Below are 19,648 nucleotides of genomic sequence, written 5' to 3' on the forward strand. Positions count from 1 at the left end.
TACAGGTGTTTTTTCGACTGAGAAGTTATTGTACTAGTGTTTAAAGCAGTAATATATTCGACAACAGCCTATATAAGCACCTTCATTTTCTTTTAAAAACACATAGGCTATATATTGAATAATAATATAGAATAATATTATATTCAGATAACTTCCTGATCCCATAGCTATGCATGCTATATAAAAGATCAATAAACATTACAGATTATGGAAAGTAATGTGTTCTTTACTTTTGTACTTTGTGTGGGTAGAGTAGACTATATAAAGTGAATTCACTATACATTGTAATAATAATGAGTCTAATACTAGCAAGTTGCCATTATGAAATAAGTTATATCAGGGTAAAAGACATATCTTAAACATTTAAAATGTTTTATTAACTTATTAGAGGACAATAAGATGATACTTGAGAACAAACATCACCACCAATTAAACAGATGTCACTGTCAGCTTTCTATTGTGTCCTCCTCAAAACAAAATTATTTTATGCAAAAAAAAAAGTCCAGATCACTTCTGCAATACAATGCAAAAAAATGTATTGTCAATGTAATGTTAGAGTATTATCTTAATAAGAGTCCACTACTTCATCTGGGTTTTATTTTCAAAGTAATGATTTTAGCGCAGCAGGAGTAGTTTCTCAAAACGCTGGTCTGTGAGATGGTTTCATTAACTTATTAGAGAACAATAAGATGATACTAATGAACAAACAACATCACCAATTAAACAGATCTGTCAGCTTTCTATTAAGTGCCCTCAAAACAAAATTATTTTATGCAAAAAAAAAAAAAAAAAAGTCCAGATCACTTCTGCAATACAATGCAAAAAATGTATTGTCAATGTAATTTTAGAGTATTATCTTAATAAGAGGTCACTATTTCATCTAGGTTTTATTTTCAAAGTAACGATTGTAGCGCAGCAGGAGTAGTTTCTCAAAACGCTGGTCTGAGAGACGGTTCCTTTTTGGGGTGAGGATGAGACTTCCAATACTAAACAGCCTCTCAACTGGTGCACTGGAAGGTGTTGCTGTGTTGGCTTTTAAGAAGATCTTCAAAATCCTGGGGAAATCATGTAAATTTTCCATATTTGCTGATTTCAGGTATTCACATATCTCCACGTCCACAGTAATTGCTTGGTCATCATGTTGATTCTCCTCTTCAGGAAATGCAAAGAAGTCATTTTCATGGTCTCTGCTTTCAGGAGACTGCAGTGGCTCTTTCTGTGGTATCTCAATGGTGAGAGCACGACACTGTGCTGCCAGAATCATCTTGATGTTGTCTTTTCTTGTTTCATCCCTCAGCCACCGCAGCTTGAATTTTGGCAGGGTTACCGCAGCAATCAAAGCTTCATCGCTGTCAAGGATGGAGCTAAACCGTGTCTTGATAGCCTGCAAGAGAATTTTAGATAGGTTACAGAGTTAATACACTAATAGACATGAATTCATACCAGAATAATACAATTTATGTCAGGACAAAATTAAGTAGAATTAAACTTAACAACACGCAAACATATTGACTTGAAAGCACTGACACTATTCTATGAGAACTGAACTGAGCTGAATGATGACATCACTGTTTTTTTCCAGAACTGCTTTATAGCTATATTGAACTCATTTCATAGTTGATGATGAACTACACTATTATACTAAACCAAACGAAATAAACACTGAACTGATTTGAACTGTCTAATGACTGTTTACTATTTTCTTTTTAGAGCTTCTTTACAGCTAAAATGAATTCTGTTTGCATTATTGAATCATTATTTTCCTGTTATCCCTGTAAATCTGATGTGAAACAATCTATATTGTATAAAGTGCTTTAAAAATAAAAGTGACTTGACATCAAATAAAACTACAATAAATAATAATAATAATAATAATAATAATAAGACCATATTGAACAGAATTACCTGAACTATGAGGTCTGGGAGGTCAGCCATCATATGAGAGAGGCCCTCTTTCAGTGCCAAGATTTTTGTCATCAGGATTTCAAGGGTAGGTTGAAGGGTTCCATAGAAACATTGATCTTCACCTTGAAGTATATCCAGTGCCATACAGACAGGCTTCAGAACCTTGCAATATTCTTTAATGAACTGATACTCTCTCTCTGTAATGCATCTGATGTCCAGGCGAGTGCAAAGTTGATTGAGGTCCACTAAGGGCATGTCTGTGACTCTGCTAAGTGCATCATAGAAAGAGTTCCACCTTGTAGTTGAAGGGACCAGCAACTTTCTTTTGCTAAATTCTTCCAGGCTCTCTGATGCCACAGTTGATCGACTAACTTTTGACCACAAGGCTGAACATTTTCCAGTTGCACTTCTGTACACTGCTTTGCAATCTGCCTTCGCCGTCAAAAATTTAACTATGTCGTTCAAGCATATAAGGTTAAGGGTGTGCGATGCACACCGGTAATGTGGAGGGAGAACATACCGTTCGCTGGACTCAATGTCATCTCGTAAAACTGCGTGCAAGTCCGTAAATATGACCTCGTCTTCATCATTCTCTGTTTCATTATCATCGTCAGCTTGAAACATTCTGAAAGCTTTGACAAAGTTCGAGCCATTGTCAGTGACCGTGGCAGTTATCTTACCACAAAGAGCATATGAGCTGTGAATTTGCTCTAACTCCGCTGCGATGGTATCGTACGTGTGTCTCCCACGAAATCGTCTGCAGGCGATTGCAGCTTTTTTGCGATGCAGAGTAGCAGGATCTATCCAGTGTACTGTAATTCCCAGAAAACTTTTATTCTGAGCAGTCCATAGATCTGCAGTGGTTGCAACATATTCCAAGTCGACAAAAGTTTTCTTTAGTTCGGTCTCCATTTCCATATATGCATTGTCCAAAAAGCTTGCAAAGGTTTTACGATCGGGCAGCACGCCTCCCGGCCTTTTGCCTGTCACAGAGATTTTGCTGATGATATTTCTAAATGTGGGCGCCTCCACAGTGGACAGCGGCTGCATCTCCTCAACAATAAAAGCAGCAACCAATTTGTTGAGTTCAGTGGAACTAATTGTTTTACCTGGTGATGATGAACTGAAATCAAGCTTTTGTTGTTTAGCTTGAGGCGGGGACGGGGTGCAAGTATCATTCGGCGCTCTCTCTTCCAATTCTGTAGTGTTGTGCTTTGCATGCAGATGTTTTTTTAAATTTGAAGTTGTGTTTTTTGCAGTTGACAAGAGCTTTTCACCAACACATAATTTACACTTAACGATTATTCCCTTCTCCTTTTCTTCGACGATTTCAAAATAATGAGAATACTTCCATCGCAGTAATGTAATGCTCTGGCCTGCCATCTCAGTTTCTGACTAGTGTTTGTTTGTTCCCGCGCAGGGCGCGCACGTATCAGTGTTCTACGTGACTACGTTCACTTTAATTCTGTACTTTTTTTAATGCAAATTAATTAAACTGAAAAGTAACTCGCATTACTTTTTTTTAAAAGTAACTCAAATATTAATGTGTAAATTTATAAAGTAATGCTTTACTTTACTCGTTACTCCAGAAAAGTAATATTATTACGTAACGCACGTTACTTGTAACGTGTTACCCCCAACACTGCAAAAGAGGTAATTGCGGTAGAGAGTGAGGAGTCGGATGAGGTTTAAGTTCATTAGATTAAGCATCTGATAGTTTTACAAAACCTTCAAATGTACTGTTATGAGCACTAGTTCCATGCTCACATCTTCCATGTCTTACCATTTGTTGCTCTGTTTTGACTTCTATGTACTCTTATTAATTGTATCTGACATGTTTCATTTGTTTTCATTGTGTGTCTACTTGTTTGGCATTTTTGTACTCTGTACAGCACTTTTGGTCAACTACAGTTGCTATAAGTGCTTTAGAAATAAAGTTGATTACATTTTGATCAATATATAGATTTTTTTTTTATTATTATACATTTCAAACATTGCTCTGGACAACTTTTTTATGTTTGTATTCAACATAAAATCTTATCTCAATTAAATGTACTGAAATGAATGTATATGTGACAAAAAAAAAGTCTGTTTATAATTTTGGCCGGTAACAAATATGCTTGGCTGGTGGATTTTTTCATCTACCAGTCCCTGTGGCAGGTGAGCCAAAAAGTTAATTTCGGACCCTAATGCTGACTCTTTTAAACTATTTTTGATATTGCATTTTGAATTATGTTTGTATTTTATGCTGATCAGTTAAGTATTGTGTATTCTTTTTGATCCTTTTAATTGATGTTTAACTCTGCCTGGCAAAATAAATGTTACATCTTGATTTATTCTGAAATCATTATTTTAGTAGATTATAAGGAGGCAGATGCTACCGCAGATCTTAGTCAGGGTAGGTCAAACTAAAGGCTCATGTATGAACGGAGCAGTAGCACGTCATCTGAAGACCTTTTGATTTCTGTCTGTCACTGATTTAGTAAGTTGTATGGAAGTGGCTAAAATAAACTACACTTTTGAGTGAGCGGTAGACAACCGACTTAAGAGGTATTAGCCAACCCTGCATCCATTGACTAAAGTCAGAACTGACAAGTTTGTGTCCATGAGAAACACGATCCGGCCGACGTGATCTCTATGCGGCATTGGGTCCATAATGAATTAATAACTTAAAGTATGAGATCCTCAGAATAATAAACAATCTAAATCAAATCACAATTAATCTTATGATCTGTTAAATCATAATCTGTTCTAAGCTGTTAAGATAGAAAATCAGTAAAAAATAAAGAGTCATTTAAATTTGGAGTCAGATTAAATTATTCATGGAGTCAGAATTAAAATTAGAAATCAACTGTTTAATAAATTAAAGTGATTTTTCCAGAAGTGCCAGAAAAGACTGAATACCTGAAGCACTGAATACCTTCGACCACAGCGTTGGATTCTGTTTTTGGGCCAGTGGATGGAGTTAACAGTTGATTTGCACCAAAAATACCTTCATACGTTACTGTCGGCCGGTGTGTGAGCAGCTGCTGCTTGCATTGCTTAAGGCCCTTGCACACCGAGTCTGAAATTATCGCATGCGTTTTTTCGCATTCGTGATTCGGTGGCTCTGAATTGTCAAAACACCATTCAAAATGCTTGCTACGGATGCGAAAAACGCAGAAAATCGAACCCGATTCGGTTTTTTTTTTTTACGGACAAAAGTTTCGGAGGCAGTGTACAAGCGTGACTGACATAACGTGAGGTCGTATTTATTTTTTAACGTGACTCTTTTTTGATCATTTTTGATAAATGACTCTTGCGCCAGGCGCAAATCTAAAATGGGTTGGTCTGAAGAGCTTCATTATTCATAGGTGTGGTTTGGGCGTTACGTGAAATAAACCAATCAGAGCATAATCTCACATTCCCTTTAAGAGCAGACGCGCTTTTTCCTTGGCGTATTGCTATGATAATGGCGGATTTGCAGGCGCGCGCCAGGAGCGGTTCACAGCTGAAGAGACTGACGTTCTCGTCACGGCCGTAAAAGGCTACGTCTACATTAATCCGGATACATTTGAAAACGGCGTTTTCGTTTATTAACGCTCTCCATCCACACTAGCGTTTTCAAGCATTTTCGGACGTTTCAGTGTGGATGAGAAACTTTTGAAAAACGCCTGAAAACGCTAAATTCACCTTTACTGCGCACCTTTAAAGCTCACTGATATGATTAAGATGGAAAATAAATAATGAAGTAATTGCGCAATTCTTCTGACAGGATAATTTTATTTAGTAAAATATCTCACCATTCACTGATGTGTCCAGGTCGCACGCAGACACCATATGTTTGGACTAAAACGCGACTGCTCTCATGTATTACCGCAGGACAGCAAATGTGAGTAAATTCTGTCATCTTTGCAGGACTGTGATATGAAGAGTGTGCAATGTAGAATATTTTTAGCAACAGTGTGAAAGTGAATAGCACATAACAGGCACAATACCGGTATAAACATGAATATCTATTGGTACAATATGCGTCACATGACTAAATTTACGTCATCGTTTTTAAATCCCTCCGGTTTCACAGTCCACACTACAACGGGAACACAGCGTTTTCAAATGTATCCACTTTGGAGTGCGTTTTCAAAAAGCTTCGTTTTCCTTAATAAAAATGCCGTCTCAGTGTGGATGAAAGGCCAAAACGAAGAGAAAAAGATGCGTTTTCAAACGAAAACATATTAGTGTGGACATGGCCAAAGAGAGAGAAGTGACATTGGGGATGGAGAAACCCACCCAAATTAGCTTCGGTTAAACAGGCATATAATAATTTGGGTAAATGTGTAAGCTAGATGTATGCTTTTATAATACATTGTCTATCTATCTATCTATCTATCTATCTATCATTTGTAATAATATGATTTGCAAAAATGAAAACTGCTGCTTCTGTGTAGATTAGAGAATCAAAGTATATGCGCGTTGTGCACACGCTACATTGATTATGGTCAAGCATGCGCTCTTAAAATAGCATCATGAACAATGCGCAACGCTCCACTGACTTTAGACTAGGTTTTTTCTGGCCAGTGGCGCAATTGTTTTATGGAACAGTAAAATAGCACCAGGGAACGTTTGCACCGGAACACGCCTCCTTTTTTGCGCTGAACCGCCCAGGGAGCGCAAGTTCATTCCCTAGTTTAGCGACGTGCTTCTGTGGAGGGAAAAGCGCGCTTTGAGCGGGTGCAAAATAGGAATGAAACATGCGTCGCTGTACAAAGTCAATTGCGCTGGGTGCAAGATAGGGCCCTCAGTGTGCAAGGGCCTTTACTCTTTCAGACCTGGATTATTTTACATTTGCCTGTCAAATTCTTATTCTTAACGAATTTGAGTTGAAATGTCAATGAAGAACAAAAGCTGGAATGTGAACAGAGGAAGAGGTCTGTCGTACGTGGTCTGTAAAAATACTGGCGATATCAGGTAAGAAAACATTTTTCAGTCCTTATCAGTCTAATGTTTAAGGACACGGGTAACGGTCATAGGCCTACTGCAACCGAGACAGGGGTAGCTGCAGCTTGGAGTAATGGGCGTGTCGAATATAAAATTTACAAACGATTGAAATTTTACAATCAATTTTAAGATTGTTTAAAGGAATGGTAAAAAAAAAAAAAAAAAATCCTGCTTTAAGGACTTTTCAGTGAATCATGTCTTCGTTCCCCCTCCAGATTCTCCAAGGATCCGGCTGATTACTGGCAGTTTGGTGGAGGGTTTTTCTTTCACTGCTACATTGCACTATCACTACTGGTACGGATTCATTGACCTTTGGTGATATGTTTTGATTTGACTTAATTTAATAAAAACATGCTTAATTTTATTTAATTAGTACTATGTATAGTTAGGACTCTGAATTAAAACAGTGTAATGTTTCTCCACAAATATTATCAGATATATACAGAGGGCCCAGGGGTCAGGCGAAAACTGTTGAACAATATAAACCTGCATTGAAAGATATAAGCTAAAGAACAACAGACCTCAACCCTCTCAGCTCAACACCATTTGTTGATTTCTTCGTCTGTTTTAAAGATGAAATCATGACCTTATGATGATAGTAACCGTAACTGACACATGGAGTAATATTAAAATAACTGAGTTCCACCTTGGGGATCTGAAGATCTGCTTGTAAATAAATGGTTGATATTGTAAATTTACATCTAAATACATCAAATGTGTGTTTTAGAATGGATAATGTTGTATACTTTGTTTTCTACCCGACTGTAATTGAACTGTAAAGTGAAAATCTTGTACATGACTTATTTTGTATTCAGTTTTCAGGGTTTTTGCTTTTATTTATTCAGGATAGTGCAGACAGCGGACGAGAAGTGAAGAGGGAGCGAGAAGAAGGCTGGGACTCGAGCACTGCACAAGGCTTCACATTTTATTGAGAATTTAAAAAACTTTTTTTACTGTTCATTTTAAATATTAAATGTTGTAATTAATTTAAGGTTTACTGTAATTGAACAAAAACTCTTTAAATACTCCATTTAGATTTCTACTTCTACAGGTTTTTAACATTACATCGAAAACATCATTTTAAAGTTAAAGATAAAGTTAAAGTTTGAGATGTTTTTCATCTATTTTAGAAAGTATTTTTAGACTTTTTTTGTTTTGTTTTCCAAAATAAAACTTGTTTTACAATCTTGAGCATGTGTTAACTCTTTATTAAATGTGTTTGTAATTAAGCCATTGCTGCCAGTCATTTGACAGTTAACAATTTTTTCAGGGTTCTCAAGTTTTATCAAAAGCTTGGAGTGAGATCGAATGTGGTTAGGGGAGGAGCCTTAATGGAGTGTGTGTGTGTGTGTGTGTGTGTGTGTGTGTGTGTGTGTGTGTGTGTGTGTGTGTGTACACAAGAGTACACACTCCAGCTTATGAAATGTGTTTTGTGTTGTAAGTAGAGCTGCACGATATGAGGAAAAGCCGCGATGTGCGATAACATTGTTTAATATTGTGATGACGATATGACTGGCGATAAATATTCAAATGTGAATGTTAGCTATACTGTTCCCATGTCTTAGTGCTTTAATAGGTTATTTGCGAACCTAAACATTGAATAGCCTATTGCCACTGAATAAAGAAATCAGGTAACACTTTAAAATACGGATCCTTCGTTAATGAATAACTACACAGGAACAAATGAGTAACACAATGTTAACAATCTAGTAACTACAGTTAACTAACAGGTAACTCTGATTAACGAATTAGTAAGTAATAGCACACAGATTGAAGTGGTAGTTCACTATTAACTAATCAATAACTACTATTTTTTAATACTTCACAGAGAACTACTGAATTTTTTACTGATTTAAGTGGTAGTTCACTAATAACTAATCAATAACTACAATTTTTGTCATTACTCAATTTGTCATTGAGTCATTACTAGTTAGTTAACATGATCTTCACTTTAGAACTTTAGAATACGGATCCAAATAATTAGTAGTTCCGATAGAAGTATGTAGTAACACTTGAGTCATTACTATTTATTGTGATTCCATGCTGTAGTTACGGTAAGCCAACCCGAAAGGGTAGAATCATCTAATCATTCACAGGATATATATACACACACATATGCATACATATATATATATATACATACATACATACATACATACATACATATCTACATATGAGCAAAGACATACATAAAAACAATTTTGAGAGGTAGGTTAAATAATAAAATAACTGGTATTTGGATGTCTGATGACTCAGTATGTTCCAGTACTCACCATGATGAGTCTAGTTATTCAAAGCCAGTCCAGAGGAATGCCGGAAAATCGGCCACAGGGTAAGTGTTCCAGACAAGTGCATTTATAAAAACAATTCTTAAAAATTATTTAGTTTATGAATAGTTCTCTAAAAGACAGCAGTGCATAGGCTAATTATTGACAGCTTTCCCAAATCATAAGTCTGCTACGCTATTACATATTTATAATTAGTGTACAGTATCTAGCAGTAATGTTAATCTAGTGCTAGTAATTTGTCCTGCATTAGTTATTAATTAGTTTTGCATGAATTGTAAATTTTTTTTCATTATTTCTCTGGGAAGTATTGAAAAATAGTAGTTATTGATTAGTTATTAGTGAACTACGACTTAAATCTGTAAAAAAAATTCAGTTGTTCTCTGTGAAGTATTAAAAAATAGTAGTTATTGATTAGTTAATAGTGAACTACCACTTAAATCTGTGTGCTATTACTTACTAATTTATTAATCAGAGTTACTTGTTAGTTAATTGTAGTTACTAGATTGTTAATATTGTGTTACTCATTTGTTCCTGTGTAGTTATTCATTAACGAAGGATCCGTATTTTAAAGTGTTACCAGAAATCAAATAGATAATTTTTGACATGCTTTTATTGAACAAATTACACATAAATGAGGGCTATAAGATATATAGCTATAAGAAATTAACGTTCAATTTCCCCTGCTCCTTTTAACATATTTTCTTGTAAACTCAACAAAAACATCTCTCTTTGAAAAAAACAAATGTGGGGAAAATAACTTTTATACTCAAACAAATAAATATAAATAAAAATGGCCATTTAAAATAACTGTAATGGCTCATAAAACCAGCAAACAAATATTATGCCCCTTAGGACAAGTTACTGCCTTGGTTATTTCTTTAGGGCAAGTTCTTGGCCAAGAACACCAGCATGTTAACTTTGCTAGGTTTCAAACATGTACGTTGACATGTTACCACATTCCCAGAAGTGCTGAAGAGCCTCTCGGAGGGAGAACTGGTCGCAGGTATACAAAGATACTTCCGAGCAAGTTTGGTCAGCTTAGGGTAGGTGACCTGGTGGAGTTTTCCACCAGGCTAAAGGGTCTGCTTCACTGTGAATGATGGGGGAGAACAAGTAGCTGTTAAAGGGATAGTTCACTTTGAAATTAAATTTTGTTATGTTTTAGCTTACCTGAAGGGCATCCAAGATGTAGGTGTCTTTTTTTCCGCAGTAGTTTTCATTTTGATATTTTTAGGTCAAACCGTTCTTGTCTGACAGTCATATCATGCAAGTCTATGGTCACGGTCTCAGAGAGCATGCACAAAGTCCAAATTAAAACAATTTCCCATCGTCCAAATGAAACAATTCCCCATCGTAAGTACACTTGGATGGCCTAAGACACGAAACGAGCGGTTTGTGTGAGAAAACGAACAGTATTTATATCGTTGTTATCTCTTGAACAAAGCCGCGTCCAACTGATCTGACGGCGCGGGTGGGTATAGATATATACACTGATGTCGCCTTGGCTAATGAACTTGGCTAATGAGTTATCTATACCCTCACGCGGGCGGATATAGATATTATGTACACTAGATGTCGCCTTCAAGTTCAAAATTTCAAAGTGAACTATCCCTTTAAGTTCAACTTCAACAGCTTGCTCCAGATACATGTAAGATGCTGTTGGAGTGGGGCTTGGATTCGTTTTGAGCAAACTGCCCAATGATCGCTTTGTTCGCTGGGTGGCTCCATGGTCTGGGCCTCTGTGTTCTCAGAAGGTGTCCCCTCCTTCTGTGCTGAGTCTTTCATTTCTGACATGATCCTGTTCTTGATGTCCTCAACTTTTTCACTGCTGATGTATGTGACCTTGAACCTGGGGTCCATGAAGGATGCGATGTCCAGAAGTTCTTGTGTTCCTGGGTACTTTGTATTCATGTAATCCAGGATTTTCACTTTAATGGACTTGGTTAAATCTGTGTCATCTTCCTTTTCTACAAGAACCGATGTCTTTAAAAGATGAAGGACGGGTTTCACATATGAAACACTGACATAGATTTCCCTGGAAAGAGCATCAGTAAATTCCTGCAAAGGGCGTAATGCCAGGTTTACAGACTCTAGCACATCCACGTCCTGCCAGGAGGGAACCAGATGCCGTGTTTTCCGGTCTGCTGATAGGACATCAGAAATGGCCCGCCGCTGCTCCAAGACCCTCTCAATCATCTTTTGCCTTGAGCCCACCTAGTTGGACATTCTGTGATGAGTGAGTGCTCAGGGAGGTTGTGCTCCTGTTGTGCTTTTTTCAGTGCCGTCTTCTGCTTCCAGCTGTGGGAAAAATGTCCCACCAATTTTTTGCACAGCCCAGCAGCACGGTCAATGCGGCTGTCATCCTTAACAGAATTTCCTGGAAAGAAGAAATAAATTGTTACAAACTATTCAAACTACCAGTAATCATTGTAGCCAATTATTTAATTAGTATTGAATTATTTAGAATTAATAATAATTTAACTAAATAAAATAAAATGTAATAATAATATAATTATTTAATTATTGTAATAAAGTAATATTTCAAAGACTGCATAATTAACTACAATTCTTACACAGTGATAATCCAGTACTATAGGCACTAGCCCTGTTAGATAAATGCTGACCATGCAGTGGGGAAATACAACTTAAATTAATATGCTTCATTTTACAAGTGCTCAGTGTTTGCTATTGTTTATTTCAACTTAGTAATATTCAGACAGTTGCCTACTTGACATCACATGCTTTTCCCCACCGATAACTCGATCTTTGTCAACACAGTGCAACTGACAAAAATTAAATTACGTAATAAACCAGGGCAGATATAATCATCTTATGATATGACTAATAGTTCTTATTTGATCTACGTCATCCATGTTCGCGGCGGCCATGTTGTTGACATAGAAACCACAGCAACTGTCAGTCTGTCAATTGACAAGCGAGGCAGCGTCGGTATTATCGCTGTATTTTTATTTTTTTAAAACAGCGCGATGGTGTGTTGTGTAATACACGGCTGTTCTAACAACAGCAATAAGAACCCCGGAGTTAGTTTTATGAGATACCGACTGTCAGAAAACGTGAAGTGAAGGAGAGACTTGTGGCTAGCTAGGATAAATATAGGCTAAACTTTCAGCCAACTCCCCACAACAAAGTCTGTTCCCATAATTTTATCACATTAGGGGGGATTGGGGGGATGTTAAAAAAAATATTGCATCACAATAAGTGTATTGTGATTGTCAAAACATTTTAGTAACTAAACAATTTTATTAGGTTTAGTGACAACATGTTACAATGTTTACATGGTACAATTTCTGTTAAGCTACGCTTTTTTATTATTTCAATTCAATTATTGTGATTTGATTTAATATTAGGTAGGCTACACAAGATGCACACTCACCTAATGTTGTAAACATACAGAGAGAGATATAATGCATTTTTTTATTATAATTACTTTATTTAATGATATAAGTAAAAATATAATAAATATGTAATATAGTACACATATTTAGCAAAAAAAACTCTATAGCTCTTTTTTTTCTAGCTAACTAACGTGCTATAGCCTATGTTATTATGGTCATCAAATGGCTTTCCTGAGGTAAATGTTATGTGACATAATTGAAAAAAAAGAAAAGCTGTTTTATTGACCCCTTTGTTTGATTGATTGGTCGATATTATGTATGAGGCATATACATTTCGTTAAGTTGTACTGTATCTTTCAACAGTGTTCATTCGTGTTTATTTACTAGAGATGATCGGTTCACGTGCCACTAGGGATCTGTCGCGGCAAATTTTACAAGCCCCAAAACGGTATTTATTGTTTGAATTTCGTAATAAAATTGACAGAATCTGAGAGCTGAGATTTTTTTTATATCAACCTGCTCTGTCTAGTCTGTCGGTCTCCGTGTCCTCTTTGCTTCGCGATTTTTCTGTGCGTAAGAAAATGGATGTGTGGCGTGAGAGCGTGTCTCACGGTGAATGCATGAGAGTTGGTAGCTCTGAATAAATATCCGGATAAGTTACGGCTGGCAATAAGGACGGATCTTTACTTAAGGCTATTGGGTCTATTTGATATGGGTCCACACCAATCAAGCTTATCTTCTCTTGATACCGACGAGATGAAGCCATTAGGCTACTGCTCCCCTCAACTCAAATCTGCGTGTGGCTAGGGGCAGGACAGATGTCATGTCAACAATATGGCTGCGGTTAGCTACTTCCGGTGTTTGCGAATAAGGCCTATATGGTCTGTTGTTCAAGTAATAAAATAATACTTGCAATAGCCTACAATAGTACCATTTATTACGTGGCTTGGTTGTAGAATGCGGTCTGTTATTTCTTGATAACAGCCGCTGCTGAGAATAACACAGTGTTGCCATGAAAAACAGAGCGTTGCCATGAAAAACAGAGCGTTGCCATGGACACACAGGATTCTAACCGTAGAGACGGAGCGTACTATTTTCTTTAGCGGAAGCAATACAATTGTTTTTAAATCAATAAACTCCTTTTTAAATCAATATTTTGTGTCAAATTATTTATTTGGAAGGTAGACATGTAATAAGCGGTTGCCGCCTCGCTCTATCATCCCTTACGTAAAGAATATATCATTTACACTTACCAATGACAAGATGGCTATGGCCAAAGCACTTAAGTCTGACCCAGTGGATGAGTTCTGTGGCTTTCACGACGTTTGTCCCGTTGTCGGTGGTGATGCAAACCAGCTGCTCTTCCCGCAAATGCCAGCTGGCCAAAGCATCACTTAGTCCACAGGCAATGTTTTCTGTGGTGTGCTGTCCGGGGAAGTAGGCTGTCTGTAGACATCGCGTTTTAAGTTCAAAGTCTTGATCCAGAAAGTGCACAGTGAGGCTGATGTAGGGCTCTGTCGTTCGACTGGACCAAAGATCTGTGGTACACGCGTAGTGTTCAACTTGACTCAGTTCCGATTCCACGGTCTCCCTGCATGCGTCATACATTTTTGGAATGGCGACTTGCGAAAAATAAGTCTGTGATGGAATCTGGTATCTTCAGTCCAAATTGGTTATCAGGCTCACAAAACCTTCTTTAGTCACTGTGTTTATAGGCATCATGTCCTTCGCCAAATAACGAGTTATGGCTGCTGTGATTTCTCTGTGGCGTTTGGATGTTGTGTCATAAGGAGTCACACTCGCAAAACTCTGAGCAATTGACTGTTGTTGTAGTGATGGCAAAGTTTTAGATTTGCTACTCGATGTTTTTGGTTTTGTTGTTTGGCTAGTTTTGAATTGTTCGTGTAGGTCTTTATGATTGTATTGCAGGTGGTGATGGAGGTTCGTCGTGTTTCCTTTTGAAGTTGCCACCACTGTTCGGCATGTTTTACACAGTACCTGTGTTTGTAACAAGTCATCTCTCCTAAATCCAAAATATTTCCATATAGCTGAAGTGCTGTTCTTTTTCACCACAAGGTCTTCGTCAGCCACCACATTTTCCTCACTCCTCTCTCCTCCCTCCGCCATCGTACTTGCTAACGGCACAGTGTCGCAACTAAACTGACACCTCACAAATCAATCTGAGAGTAGCTGACACTTCCTGGGGCTTCACCTGATTGGCCAAATAGCATGAACACGCCAACCATGTCTTCAGGGCTAAACGTGATAGGTCAAACGTTTATTACATGTGCTTGGCGCATGTAATAAACTTCCCTTATTCATTGTGTCGAGGCTGTCTGTTGCGATGTGTTCATCGCAACAGTTCATATCGCGATGACGATGAAAATTCGATGTATCGTTCAGCCCTAGTTGTAAGTGTTTGTTGCACATTTTAATGCCTTGATAACAGGGGTAGGGGGCTCCCGCTTGAAGCACTGTGGCTCCTTAATGTAACTAGCAAGATTATTAATACAATATAATATATAATTTAAAATAAAATGAAGAAATCTTCATTCCTTCCCATACCCACAAACATTTCCCTTAGTTTCAGATAACATAAGCTAGCCAAACTGAGCCAAAGCTTCTGGCCTGGTTGCAAAGTAGTTGTAGAGTTTTTAACTGCATCAATAATAATTTATACTACAGGGCCGTTGAATGCTTGAATCTGATTGGTTGACAAACGTTCTAAGGCGTGCATTATTTTCAGGGAAACGCACAGCTAAAGTAGTTCCAGGCAGGTCTTGACCGCATTACAGTTCCATATCACTTCGCGTTGTCAACTGTAATAACGGAAAATAGGATACAATTCATAACAAGAAAAAACATTTAGCCGCATGCGCTTCATCTACAATTTTCAATGTCTAGCTTCACAATCAATGGAAACATGCAGTTTAATTTTAATAGATAAAGTATATAGTCCTATATAATCAATAGAAAATAAAACTGAATATAGGCTAAATAAATGGATAGTCCTGCAGCACGGATTTTTATTGCAATAAATAATTATTGATAGGCCTACTTGTTAAAATGGCTTTGTGTTTCATTTATTTGGCTAGTCTACTGTCATCTGTCAATAATAGAAAAAAATGAACGAATTAATTAAAACGAATTGAATTAATAAATAAATAATAACATTGACGCACATGCTTTTCTGTCTCATTATTGCATCATTTCTCTCTAATAACTGCATTAATAACTGCATTAAGCCGGGGACACACTTTAAGGCCGGTTATGAATGTAATTTGATATGACTGATCATGTCCAAACGCGTGTTCAGCGCGTTCAGTCTGTGTTCAGAGTCGGTGTTTAAAATCTGCTGCAGTCGATGAAAACAGTCAGAGTATGTGTCAGCTAGTCGTGTGTCTCCAGCATTAGTCTGCTATCAGTGGCTCAAACCTCTGTTACTAACTCTAAAATGCCGTTTTGGAGTTAGCAAAGGAGGCATGGTATTACATGCGTAAGAAATTAGTCCTACATACAAGAGCGTTTTAATGACAACAACTTTACAAACGTCTTGAAATACAAAATCTGAACAATGTTTCGAGGTGTGGTAACTGTAGTATAAGCGGAATAATTGACTTCAGGCCGTTGAATTATTAGAAAAATAATGCACACCCGAGGTGTAACGGCCACTCCGCTTCGCGACGTGACCGCATTACCACCTCGGGTGTGCATTATTTTTCTAATAATTCCATGGCCTGTCGTCAATTATTATATTATATTATATAGCTTTCTTCCAACTTACCTTCTCCATCATGACGTGTTCGCGCAATGTTGTTGGTTACCTAGTGACGAACGTACGGTGGCCGAGAATGTGCAGTCAACTTCCGCGTGTTCGCGCATCTGTGTTGCCTAGTAACGAACGCAATCTGGCCGAGATACGTGCTGGCGGCAGGAAACTTCTCGTGTGCCTGCGCCTCGTATACAACGTTATATATAAAGCTTGCAGGACAACTTGGTTGGCATTGCCTTTTCAGCGTGAGAAATACACGGTGTGGCATGTGAGCGTGTGAACTGGTTGAATTGCGTGTGTCTCACGGGCAATGCGTGAGACTTGAGAACCCTGATTTTTTAGTGTACAGTATGTACAGTTAATCACAAATTCAGTCAGCATTGCCATGACTCATGTTCCAACTTCAAACTTGTTTGTAATTGAATGTACAATTGAATTCTTCCATGATGAATGGTAAGACAGTTAATTAAAGTCACAATATCAACGTTGATACAATTTGCAAAACCGAAGCATATTTCAACATTGATTCAACCTTGGTCCCTGACGTTGATTAACCAGTGAATCAACGTTGAAATGCCGGCTGGGAGGCTTGCTGTATACTGTGGGATTGCGGGGTTCATCATCCGCAAAACCTACAGTATATGATGAGCCACTCAGTAACAGGGCATAGTTAAGATGTTGCACAATAATACATAGAACATTGCTTTTGGGTATTAAATAATTCAAATGGTCATTTAGACCAAACCGAAAAATACCTTTGAGAGCAGCATCATTAAAGTCCACACTTCACAGAGTTCCTCCACATACGTCTCCACGGGACGATTCCCCGGCGTAGATGCAGGAGGGCCACTGCTGGGTTCATAGGAGAAGGCCAAGTATTCTTTAAGGATCCACTGCAAGCAAGCTTGCAGAACCCAAGTGCAGTTTAATTAACATAAACTAAATACAATGACACGGGGGCCTGACACGGCACAAAGACCATAACCTCACCAACAGCGGTACATGGACAATACTTGACAAGGAACAAGGCAAACATGAGGGCTTAAATACACAAGGGTAAATGACAAGACAAGGGACACCTGTGAACATAATCAAGACAATTAACCAATGACAAGACACATGACAGGATCACAAGTCTAGAACAGGGAATCACATGACAAGACAGTGACATGAAACATGAACCAAAAACCAAAGCAAACCATGACTTATACGTATAAAAAGTAGAGGTGGGCATAGATTAATTTTTTTAATCTAGATTAATCTAGATTAATTTTGAAATTAATCTAGATTAATCTAGATTAAAATGGCTCATTTGAATTCTGCCGAAGGCATTCAGAATATGTGTGCTACCAAAATAATGACTATAAAAGTAAGTCTTTGAGAACGGGTTTCTCAAGCCAGGTGGCGCATTAGACCAGGGGCTCATCTCCTGTTTCCAAAATGCATCACAAACTGCTTGAGAAAGCTGTTCTACTCATAGACTGTAAAAGGTTACTACTGTACTGTTACCGTACGTAGGCAACATTAGGTAGGCCTATGTTATTATCAACTACTATAGGCAATCAATTAGGGATGGGCGATATGGCCTAAAATCCATATTGTGATATACATTGCAGCCTCTTGCGATAACGATATTAAAATAAAACCATTTCAGAACAGGTTACACAGACCCTGCTAAACAACTGCTAAATGTGTTTTTTTTTTTTTTTTTTTTTTTTGAAAGGGTGTATGTAGTTTTGAGAACATATATTGTGCAAAACTGTAAGTATACAACATAATTTTGCAGATAAATAAAATTTAAGTACACTAGCTGCAGAGACTTAAGTAGGCCTAGGTCTAATGTTTATTATGGCTTGGAGCTTATGAAACCCCAAATTTAAAATTAGAATATTGTCTAACTGATGTCTTTTCAGTTAAAAAGAAACACAACAACGATTCTTAAAATCGGGCGCTTTTAATAAAAAGAGATTATGTGCTACACCACTCACTAAGATATATTGGGAATAATACGCGCGCGCTGGTATTCAGTGATATGTTTCGTTTTGAATTTGAGGTGGTAGAACGGATTAGTCGTGTGTTAACTTACCGAACTGTTACCCCACACAGTCTACGTCGGACGGCTTAAATCCGAACCAAGTCCAAATAAGGGTTGCACCGATCTTTTTCACCAGCTTTCACTTTCAGCCGTGTTTACTTAAGATGACGACGAATATGATGCGTTGCAGCCGGGTGTTCCTCGCGGCCGCGGGTAGATTGCGTCATCATGAGCTAGCTCCCAACGCTCCCAACCCAACTTGGAGAATAGATTAACGGCGATATTTTTTTTTATCGCGCGATAAGAGTCTCGCGTTAACGCAGCGCGTTAACGCCGATAACGGCCCACCACTAATAAAAAGAGAAGCGGTTTGGAGTATTGATGCTTGTTGCTTACAGAAATGTAAATGTGTGATTGATTTGAGGATGCTTTCCATCAAAACACATTTTATAAAATAAGTATTTTATCTTTTGACAATAAACTCAAGAAGGCAAAGAAATCATGCATCCCTTTCCTTGGTCTCCCTCTTTCTCCTTTATTCTCTCTCAGTTGCTTCTTGATGTCTTCTTTCTTCTATCTTTCGGTCTTCTCGTTCCCGTCTGTCCTCTCGCTCTCGTCTTTCTCTTTATCTACGTTCCTCCTCCTCCATTTCCCGCCATCGACTCTCCTCCCTCTCTGTTGCTTCTCTCGCTCTCTCCTGGATCAGGTCCTCAAACTTGTGTCTTCTTTCTCTCGCTGGCTCTGGTCTCACTGAGGATGAAGAGCCCACAGCAACATCGGGCCGGATGAGGCAATAAGGGCCGGTGGAGTGATGGAGGGTCTCGTCCACTTCCAGGACTCTGCTGTGCTCCTCATCCTCAGTGCTCACAATACATCACTCATTTTAATCACTCCATTTACATAGTCATTAACTGTGTTTTTTTAAATAATTGTTTTCTATAGAATACTTACTCAAAACCTTTGATTGTGCGTGTGTTCATCGGTCCCTGTAACATCCAAACAAGATTTAATGTTAGATCTGTCATTTATGTGATCAAAAGGCTACTACATCATAGACATATAAAATCTAAAAATTATCTTCAGTTATGTAAATCTTTATGTAAATTAGTAAAATAAGCATTTATGTGTGTAATGTAAAGTGTTGACAAAAGCTTAGGCCAAATGGATGACATTATAGCACACATTCAACACACACACGGCTATCTGATGTGTTTTCATCTGGAAGATGTACAGTATTTTCAAGAGTTTTATCTGCCGTACTGTACGTCTGTCAAATGTCCCCTGTCAAATATTAAACACACATTAGGAAACGTCT

At 37.8% G+C, this 19,648-nt stretch overlaps 1 protein-coding gene and 1 long non-coding RNA gene across 2 annotated transcripts; both read right to left on the reverse strand.

Annotated features, from left to right (window-relative positions):
* Positions 1 to 352: 352 nt before the first annotated feature.
* LOC307151159 (uncharacterized protein) lies at positions 353 to 5,857 on the reverse strand. The gene is made up of 2 exons (XM_079859029.1): positions 1,906 to 5,857; positions 353 to 1,384 (listed from the first exon to the last, which is right to left on the reverse strand). The coding sequence occupies exons 1-2, from the start codon at positions 3,286 to 3,288 to the stop codon at positions 881 to 883; spliced, it is 1,887 nt and encodes a 628-aa protein (XP_079715155.1). The 5' UTR covers positions 3,289 to 5,857; the 3' UTR covers positions 353 to 880.
* A 3,027-nt stretch (positions 5,858 to 8,884) lies between these two features.
* Positions 8,885 to 14,727, reverse strand: LOC307151194. Its single transcript, XR_013819844.1, has 3 exons — positions 13,780 to 14,727; positions 10,341 to 11,547; positions 8,885 to 10,260 (listed from the first exon to the last, which is right to left on the reverse strand). It is a non-coding gene; the product is annotated as an uncharacterized lncRNA (long non-coding RNA).
* Between the last annotated feature and the right edge of the window lie 4,921 nt (positions 14,728 to 19,648).

Source organism: Squalius cephalus, assembly GCF_949319135.1.
Source record: "Squalius cephalus genome assembly, chromosome: 23".
Classification (NCBI taxonomy): Eukaryota; Metazoa; Chordata; class Actinopteri; order Cypriniformes; family Leuciscidae; genus Squalius; species Squalius cephalus.

What these genes read in the sequence shown, in the direction of transcription:
- LOC307151159 (XM_079859029.1), bottom strand. Translation starts at nt 3,288, where the DNA reads ATGGCAGGCCAGAGCATTACATTACTGCGATGGAAGTATTCTCATTAT. An exon ending in TCCCAGACCTCATAGTTCAG is followed by an intron (nt 1,385 to 1,905) that starts GTAATTCTGTTC and finishes ATTCTCTTGCAG; the next exon opens with GCTATCAAGACACGGTTTAG.